The 9,203-nt window shown below is 57.0% G+C and overlaps 1 protein-coding gene across 4 annotated transcripts in view; it reads left to right on the top strand.

Moving 5' to 3' along the window:
• The window catches only part of BACE1 (beta-secretase 1), a 9,891-nt gene continuing 688 nt past the window's right edge, over positions 1 to 9,203 (top strand). The window contains exons 1-10 of one of the 4 annotated variants that reach the window (XM_010723736.1): positions 1 to 131; positions 3,384 to 3,472; positions 4,001 to 4,217; positions 4,509 to 4,646; positions 4,803 to 4,937; positions 5,274 to 5,375; positions 5,544 to 5,693; positions 5,778 to 5,949; positions 6,060 to 6,334; positions 8,113 to 9,203. In XM_010723736.1, the coding sequence (XP_010722038.1) occupies positions 57 to 131; positions 3,384 to 3,472; positions 4,001 to 4,217; positions 4,509 to 4,646; positions 4,803 to 4,937; positions 5,274 to 5,375; positions 5,544 to 5,693; positions 5,778 to 5,949; positions 6,060 to 6,301 (1,320 nt within the window). In that variant the 5' untranslated portion in view covers positions 1 to 56 and the 3' untranslated portion in view covers positions 6,302 to 6,334; positions 8,113 to 9,203. Of the gene's footprint in view, positions 132 to 3,383; positions 3,473 to 4,000; positions 4,218 to 4,508; positions 4,647 to 4,802; positions 4,938 to 5,273; positions 5,376 to 5,543; positions 5,694 to 5,777; positions 5,950 to 6,059 lie in introns of all 4 variants that reach the window. The other 3 variants (XM_010723735.1, XM_010723737.3, XM_019623078.1) reach the window with 3 other exon arrangements.

The raw sequence follows: 9,203 nt of genomic DNA, 5'->3' as shown, positions 1-9,203 counted from the left end.
GCGCCAGGGCGAGGAGAGCGCCGGAGGAGGCGGAAAGAAGGAGCGCCTTCGTGGAGATGATCGATAACCTGCGGGGCAAGTCCGGGCAGGGCTACTATGTGGAGATGACGGTGGGCAGCCCCCCGCAGAAGGTGAGGGAGAGGCGCGGGGCTGCGGGGCCGCACCGCCGCGATTCGTCCTGGTGGCTCTGGGGGTCCTCGAGGATCTGCGGGGGGGTCGGCACGGTGTGTGGGTGCGTGCCATCCATAGCAGCACGGGACGGTCAGCCCAGGAGGACCTTGAGGGCCTCCTGAAATGCGTGGAGGTCTGGATTCGTTGGAGCACTGGGCCGGGATCCTGTGCTGCTGCCGCCCACGGTGTAGGTTGGCTCTGCCAAAACTCTGCTGAGCCCACGGTGGTTCTGAAATAGCAGCTGGCTTTGCTGTGTGCACCTCCAACATGATCTGCCTCCTTCCTCGGGTGCCTGGTGGGTATTGCACGGGTGGTGCACTGGAGAGAGCAACCAAAGGTGAGAAGAGAAGCACAGCCAGGGGGGTTCATACAACCACCTTTGCTCACAGTCGACAAAATGTTGCTTGTGGGAGTGGTCTGATAGTGACAGGACAAGGGAGAATGGCTGTAAGCTAAAAGAGGGGAGATGTGGGTTAGCTGTGAGGAAGCAATCCTGTTGTCAGAGGGCGGTGAGGCGCTGGCACTGCTGCCCAGAGAGCTGTGGTGCCCCATCCCTGCAGGCACTAGAGGCCAGGTGGGATGGGGCCCTGGGCAGCCTGAGCTGGTGGGGGGCAGCCCTGCCCATGGCCGGGGGTGGCACTGGGTGGGCTCTGAGCTCCCCTCCAACCTGAGCCATTCTATGGCTCCACAAATTCTGTGTCTTGAGGTGGCTTTGTGTTAATTCATGTGTGTTTAGGATGTATTTTTTTGTTCAGGCAGGGTATGTTTATGGGGAAAAAAAAAAAAGGAGATTATTTCTAAAATCTATCTCTAAATGTGATTTCATCATCCAGTCCTGCTGGAGCTTTTGCTTGGAACATGCCATGTGTCACAGCTGCCAAATAATTTCAGTGAGAACCACCTGTTTCCAGGCACTCGTGGATTTCTGAAGCTGTCACCCTTTTCGGAAGCATCTTCCAGCCTTGGAGTGCTTCCAAGTGTGGATGCAGTGTGTGCATATGCATGTGCGTGTGCATGTTTGTGTGCCGGAGCAAAATCCCTCCAGGCATTTTAATGGAATTAAAAGATTCACATGAAAGGCTAAGTTGATGCCCACACAGGAAATTGGGGAGCGTGGCGGGTGTTTATCTGGGAGGATGCGTGCGTCCGCCTCAGAGGTGCACATGCAGCCCAACGTGGTCTCACTGCCAGCCCCTCGCCCTCCTTGGCTTTCACCTTTGTTGTGCTTGAATTTTGGCTGTGAGCTGGGCTGCACTGCGCAGTCACTAGCAACAATTAATCGCTCTCGCACCCCCCGGCTCTCAGCGCGCCTGTGCCACCAGCGCTGATTCACCCGGACAGCAGGAGGAGGTGGGAGCAGAGCAGCCCAAGCCAGCACTCTGGGACAGATGGCAGAGGCTCGGTGCCACCGCTGCGTGCTTGTCCCCCCGCGACCCCACAAGCGTGCTGCCAGCCCCGCTCTCGTGTGCAGTGTGGAGGCAGTGCTTCTGCCTAGCGCCCAGAGGGGCTGTCACATCCAGGGAGCTGCAGACGGGCTTCAGAGAGCATCCCTGCCACACATGTCCCAGCCTCACCGCTGCACGTGTCGTGTCCTGGCCTGAGACAAGGGCTGGGCTGTGCCTGGAGGAAGTGGGGCCAATGCACGTGGCAGCAAACTCGAGGCAGCAGAGCGTAGCCTGCAGGGCAGAAACCCCACCCCTGCCTCCCACTGTCACTGGTGCAAAACGCTGCACGTGCCACACAAGGAAGAGCCCAGTAGACAGTTCTGGGGCTGTCTGAACGTCCAAGGGCTTGGCGCAGGTCCTGGGCAGCTGCAGGTTTCCTCATCTTCCTAACATGGTTGTTCTTGACAACGTGGCCTCCAGAGTGAGCCTCCTCCCTGCTGCCTGTGTCCTCTCCCTGCAGTGTCAGCTCAGCAGGTATCTCCCCAGGGAAAGCAGTTCTCACCAGGTACCCTGGAGATCAGCAGCAAGGCGGTGTGCAGCAGATGGCTAATGAACGCTCCAGCAGCCACCTTGGGAATGGCAGGGCTGTGGTTGCCTGGGGGAGGCTCTGGGCGCTCCTCTGAGCGAGGCGTGCAGCGGGGTGAGCGTGGTGCTCCACGTCCTACCTGGAGCTGAAGGTCTCCTTGGACAAAAGCCTGCCTGTGTCGTGGTGTGGAGGATGCAGGACAGCCACCAGGGTCGGTGCAGGAGAGCTGGGCACCAAGGTGGTCCTGGGTAGTGGTTGCCGAGTTTGTGCTGTGTGCAGGGAGCCGTTGCCCATAGTTCATTGAAGAAATTCTGCAGGTGGTAGCCAAGCACCAGTGCGATTAGCACAAGCGCATTAGCTTCCTTCCTCCCCGAATCCACAGCTTAAGGCCCACAGCCCTGGTGGATCACTTGTATGGGTGAGCAGCCCTGTGGCTGCACAGCCCTCTGCAACCAGCGGTGTCCCGCCAGGCCCGGCTCCAGCAGGGCAGAGGGGCCACAAGCAGGGCTTGGCCAGTGGCAGGACAGGGCTGGCCCACTCCTAGCCCGGCTGGTGGGGTGCTTGCCAAGCTCTGCCTGCAAGCTGCTAATCCAGGGCAAGGCAGAAATGAATCGGGAGCAGAGCTCAGCATATGGATGGCTGATTAGCGGACGCTGCAATCCACAGCGGCTTGTGTACCATCAGTCCATCCCACCAGCAAATTAGATTTCCTGGCAAGGGGGACCTGGAGCCCTTGCCTTGCTGCTGCACTCTCCCACACCGGTTGCAGGGGGCTGAGGTCATGCCGTGCTGAGCAGGGCAGGAGAGCTCATGCTGTGTTTGCACAGTGCCAGATGATGTTTGCTTTTTGTGCAACAGCCTGATGTTGCTGACTCCTGCTCCACCATCCTGTCCTTTCTTGCACAACTGCCCTGAGCCATCCTTGTGCACAGCATCAGCAGGCCCCAGCAGCTGCTGGGCTGCAGCCTCCCTGCCCTACCCCTGACTGCCCCATTGCTGCTCCCACAGTCCCACAAGTGTGGCTGGCACACAGCCCTAGCCAGCAGGGCAGAACTAGGCTTACTGCTGAGATGAGGACCCAGACCTGTGGGTCACTGGAGCACACAGCACAGCAGCCACCATGCAGAAAACACAGGGAAAAAGAAAGCATCACTTGCCTGCAGTGCCACACAGACCTTGGTGCACAGTGCAGCTTGGGTTCTACTGCAGTCACAAACCTTCGTTGTCTCTTCCTTCTCCAGCTCAATATCCTGGTGGACACTGGGAGCAGTAATTTTGCTGTGGGAGCTGCACCTCACCCCTTTCTCCGGAGATACTACCAGCGGCAGCTGTGAGTATTCTGTGGGGACAGGCGCTGGGGGAAAACAGCACAGCCACTGGTCCTTGTGCCTGTGGCTCACCTCCAGTGATGGTGTGATCTGTCTTGTACTGGGTCTGGCCAGACGTGGCCCTAAGTCCTGGGCTGGCACAGGTAATGCTGTTCAGCCTCAGGTAGGTCTGGATGGCCCCTTGTGCCTGGAGAAGCAGGGGGCCCCTCAGCTGCCGGTCCACCATCCCACAACATTTAAGCAGCCCATATCTGTGCTGCTGGCTGTTTTGCATAGCATACAACAGCTGCAGTTATCCCCTGCGTGCCCTATTACAGCCTCAGCCCAGGCTGCAAGGCACTGTCCTTGTGCTTCACTGACCCTTTGTGGGCTCTCCAGCAACCGCACGGGCAGAGAAATGGAGTGTCCTCACACAGCCATGCTGACCCACAGGCTGGGCAGGGCTGTGCACTTGTAATGCTTGCTTATTGTGCATATGCTCTATCATTGTCTCCTCTGCAGTGGTTTTACTCTCTTTGACACCATTCCAGGTCCAGCACCTACCGTGACCTGCGGAAGGGTGTGTATGTGCCCTACACCCAGGGCAAGTGGGAAGGGGAACTAGGCACTGACCTTGTCACTATCCCCCACGGCCCCAACGTCACTGTCAGAGCCAACATTGCTGCCATCACGGAGTCAGACAAATTCTTCATCAATGGCTCCAATTGGGAAGGGATCCTGGGGCTGGCCTACGCAGAGATTGCCCGGGTGAGTCCTGATTGTAGCTGGGGGCCCACATCTGCCTGTACTGCATCCAGCTTCTCTCAGCAAACATAGGCATCATGTCCCAGCACAGCACACCTTGCTCAAGGGTAGGAGCTAAATTTCCTCTCTCCGTAGCTCCACACAGTCCCAGTGGGCCCAAATAGGGTGTGCATTTGCACTACTGACCTTGAGCCCTGCCCCAACAGCGTACAGAGCCAGGATTCCTGGGGCACAGAGGGGACATCTGGGTGTCCTCGACTGACACATCCCTGTCCTGCCTCTGCTTTTCTCCAGCCTGACGACAGCCTGGAGCCATTTTTTGATTCCCTGGTGAAGCAGACCCAGGTGCCCAATATCTTCTCCCTCCAGCTTTGTGGGGCAGGCTTCTCATCCAATGAGACGGAGACCTTGGCATCAGTGGGAGGCAGCATGGTGAGTGCTCTGGAGCAAGGAGCCAGCATGGCAGCAGGAGGCTGGGGATTCTCCACGTGGTTTGGGTGTTCCCATGGGCAGAGATGGCCATACAAAAGGTGCCCTGGCTGGAGATGGCAGCATGTGGTATCAGACACTTTTCTGTCCCCACTGCAGATCATTGGTGGCATCGACCGCTCGCTGTATGTGGGTGATATCTGGTACACACCCATCCGGAAGGAGTGGTACTACGAGGTCATCATTGTCAAGCTGGAGGTCAACGGGCAGGACCTGAACATGGACTGCAAAGAGGTGACAGGGGCACCAGGGGGACCTGCCCTGCAAGGGGTTTGCTTTGTTGCTGAAAGCATCTGTCCTTTGGTTATAAAATCACTGAGTGTAGTGAATGCTACAGGCCTTGGTGCCTGGGGATTCAGTGCCTGATTGGTGATGGAGGCTGAGGGCACCAGGCAGCTTGGCCAAGGGTGAAGCTGAGATGAGCGTGAGCTTTGAGTCCATCACAATAGAAAGAAGGGGATGGGCTCAGCCTCAGTAGCTGTGCAGGGGGAGCCAGAGCAGTCAGGTGCTGGCATGGCGGGGAGCAGGGCTGGGATACCCCCAGGTCATTCCTCCTCTCGCTGTTTGCAGTACAACTATGACAAGAGTATCGTGGACAGCGGCACCACCAACCTCAGGCTGCCGAAGAAGGTGTTTGAGGCTGCAGTGAAATCCATCAAAACAGCTTCTTCGGTCAGTGTGGCCCTTGAAACTCATCCATCCATTCCTCCCTTCTGTGGGCACATCCCCAGTGCCAGTGGAGGGCTGTGGGCAGGGTGACTGCCTGTCACCAGCCTGAGTACCTCTGCCCCCTGCATCTCTGCTCACACAGACCCCTCACCTCTCCTTTCCCTCTGGCAGACGGAGAAGTTCCCAGATGGCTTCTGGCTGGGGGAGCAGCTGGTTTGCTGGCAGGTCGGCACCACCCCCTGGCACATCTTCCCTGTTCTGTCCCTCTACCTGATGGGGGAGGCCACCAACCAGTCCTTCCGGATCACCATCCTTCCCCAGGTGAGCGTTGGCCGGGCCAGACCCTGCCCAGCACCGAGCAGGAGGCAGTCTGGGGCAGAGCTGACAGCTCTTCTCTCCATGCAGCAATACCTGCGCCCAGTGGAGGATGTGGCCACCTCTCAGGATGACTGCTACAAGTTCGCCATCTCTCAGTCCTCCACAGGCACTGTCATGGGTGCTGTTATCATGGAAGGTTTCTACGTGGTCTTTGACCGCGCCCGCAAGCGCATTGGCTTTGCTGTCAGTGCCTGCCACGGTAAGGGAGAGAAGGAAGGCAAGAGGGAGAGAAGGCAGGGGGCTACGGGGAAGAGGTGGATGTGCAGTGGTATCTCAGTGACCAGACGCTTGCCTTTAACTTGCCCACAGTGCACGACGAGTTTCGGACAGCCGCAGTGGAGGGGCCCTACCTGCACTCCAACATGGAGGACTGCGGCTACAACATCCCACAGACGGATGAGTCCACCTTGATGACCATTGCTTATGTCATGGCAGCCATCTGCGCCCTGTTCATGCTGCCTCTCTGCCTCATGGTGTTCCAGTGGCGCTGCTTCCGCTGCCTGCGACGGGACCACGATGACTTTGCTGATGACATATCTTTGCTGAAGTGACACCGGAGCGTGGGGGCAGCCCCGGGACTGCAGGTGAGGCAGCAGGGCGAGGTGAGGTAGGTCCTTTCTTTGGAGGCTAGAGCATGGAGATAGGACATCAGCGTAGGGTGCTCACAGAGTCAGCCCAGGTCCTCCTGGCTGCAGGGACCCTGTGCCCTTTGAGTTAATGGGCCAGGAGCAACCCAGTACCAGGAGCAGAATGCCAGCACTGAGGCTCGAGTCCCTGGGTCACCATCACCCAGGGCAGCATTTGCATAGCAGGACAGGAGAGGCAACACCAGCACTGGGGAGCAGGTGGAGATAAGGTCCCAGCAGCAGGTTAGGATCCTCCTCTGTGCTCCAAAGGCTTTGCCCTGGTTCTGACACCAGCCACCCCTTGCTGACTCGCAGCAAAATTTCAACGTGTGCTTACAACCTGTCAGGCAGCAGCATGTGCAAGGGCAGCTTGGGAGCCTCAGGCCTCAGCTGCTTGTGTCTAGGATCTACAGATGTAGCTTGGTTGCTATTGGGTGACAGCACAGCAACCCTGTTTCACCTGTAGCCTCTGGTGCAAGTGTCTGCTCTGGCACAAAAATGAGCTGAGCTTTCCCTAGCTATCCTGCCAAGACTTTCCAAACTGATGAGCCATCACCCCATGTCTGTTCCCCTCCCCCCCCAGTGCTGTGTGTCTGCACTTCTCAGCCTGCACTGTAGGGAAGCTGCTGGCCTAGGCTCTCCACGTAGTGATCTGTGCGTGTGTGCATGTGCGCTGTAGCTGTGCCTTCCCCATGCAGCTCCCCTCCCCGTGACACCTGTGAGCTGGACTCCAGAGAGTGCATCTCCAGAGCCACTGCCCCCAGGCCTGGGCTTGTAGAAAACACCACACAGTGCCAGCCTGAAGCTGTCCTGGAGTGAGAGAAGGCAGAAGTTGGGGGACAGCTGCTCCCATCCTCCTGCTCCCCTGTACATTGCACACTCTTAACATTTGCTGTGGCATTTCCCCTGTCCTCCCGACCTGCCCTTCCACTGCTGCCAGCCCCAGACCTCTCTGCGCCCACCCTGCCTTGCTGCCTCCCAGGACAGGCAGCCATCCTCTCCTGACTCCATTTTTTGACCACCACGTCCCCTTGGGGGACAGGGAACTGCCTCACCTGCGTCCCAGCATCCACAGCGTTTGCTGCTTTGAAGCTGCTGGCTGCTGCCCTCCAGCCCTGGGGACAACAGCCTCTGCTCCAGAACACGGGGGTTCTCTTCCCTGCGCTTCACGGCCCCTTGGACTGAATGGGAACAAAGGAAGGAGCTTTCCCTGCAGCCTGGAACAAGCAGAAACTGCGTGCCAGGAGAGAGCTTGCCCGTTCCCCAGCCTGCTCGCCTGTTTGAAAGCCATAGGGCAGCCAGCGCCGGCTCGGCGGCCCCCACCTGCAGCTGCTGCCTCACCTCAGCAGCCAGTGCACCCGGCTGCAGACACGCTCGGACCTGGGCTCCTGCCCCCAAGGCAAGAGACACCCTGGCAGCACGAGGGAAAGGAGGTGTCTGTGGGGACTGCAGCATTTCTTGTTTTTCTAAACACATGGTTGTATTTATTGTTTTGTTGGTTTTTTTTTACAATGCAACTCACTGTTAGTACAGCTGCGCAGAATCAGTGTGTATATAGCAGGTCCCGCACTGCACACAGGTGTACAAATAATGGTCTGCCCCTCACCTGTACAATATATACATATAGATATATTTTTAATTCTAGCTCTGAAAGCCACTGTTCCAAACCCAATATTAGGGGGTTTTATCCTGTTTCGTTGTGTTGTTTTTTTAAATATTTTTAGCCCTCTGCTCAGTCCTAGGGCCCCGGCCATCACCCGAGCCCAGGGCTTCCTCAGCAGCGGCATGCCTAGATGGAAGCACTTTATGGATCGTGGAGTGATCTGGAGTTGGTGTCAGAGGAGGTATTGCGTGTCAGTGACCCGGTGACAATGATGGAGGGATGCAGGCAGAGGGCACAGCTGGATCACAGAGTGGTGGTTCACAAACAAAAGGATACGTGTCAGAGGAGGCGGTTTTGCCCTCACTCTGTTCATACAGCAAAAGGAAGATTTCATGGTGTGCAAGAGCAACCTTTCTCTTTTGTACTCCCCTGCATCACAACTCACCCTGCCGCAAGAGGAGGGTGCCGCTGTGGTCACCTCCCATCCCCAGAGCACGTGCTCTTGAGCTTGCTGACAGTTGATAATGCTCTGTTTCCTTAATTCTCTGCCTCAGACTTGGACACGAAAGTGCTTTGTTCTGAACACTGAGCTTCACTAATGAAAAAGGCAGCACTCCTCCACAAGTGAAAATCAGAGCTACCTGCAGTGCTAGGGCCTGGGCAGAGCTAAGGCACCAGTTCAAGTGGATACTGGCTGGAGCATTACAAGCCTCCAGTGACCACTAACATAAAGCTCATTAACAAAATCCTGCAGTTAAAGATTGCTTTGAAAAAGCTGTGAGGGAGCCAGAGAAGCAGGAGGAAACACAGGGTAGGAGATCAGAAGAGAGGCAAGCCAATCACAGCACCAGGCAATGCCCCACCAGCCCATCACATGCACCCCTGCACCATCCCACTTAACTACTGTATTGGGAAATAGCATCCAGTTCCCATGCTGTGCTCCAAAACTCATCCAGCAATTCAACTCCAGTGCAAGGTTATGCAATTGCAGAGTGCACACAGACCTCCACACCCTCGTGCCTGCCCAGGACCTTCCCCAGGATCCCAGAGACTCTGTTGTGGACCACTGCCTTAAAACATGCTGACAAGCGTGTGTGTGCGTGTAGAAAGATTCAGACTGTGGCCAAATTCAGGCACGCTGTACCCCGGCAGCACTTGCACTGACCAACCCCAAAGCAAAGGTGCTTCTAGCAGTGCTGAATTTGTGCCACAGACTGAAAAAAG

This window comes from Meleagris gallopavo, chromosome 26 (assembly GCF_000146605.3).
Source record: "Meleagris gallopavo isolate NT-WF06-2002-E0010 breed Aviagen turkey brand Nicholas breeding stock chromosome 26, Turkey_5.1, whole genome shotgun sequence".
NCBI classification, from domain to species: Eukaryota; Metazoa; Chordata; class Aves; order Galliformes; family Phasianidae; genus Meleagris; species Meleagris gallopavo.
Note: the sequence above shows the minus strand (reverse complement) of the source record. Positions and strands in the feature narration are given on the sequence as shown.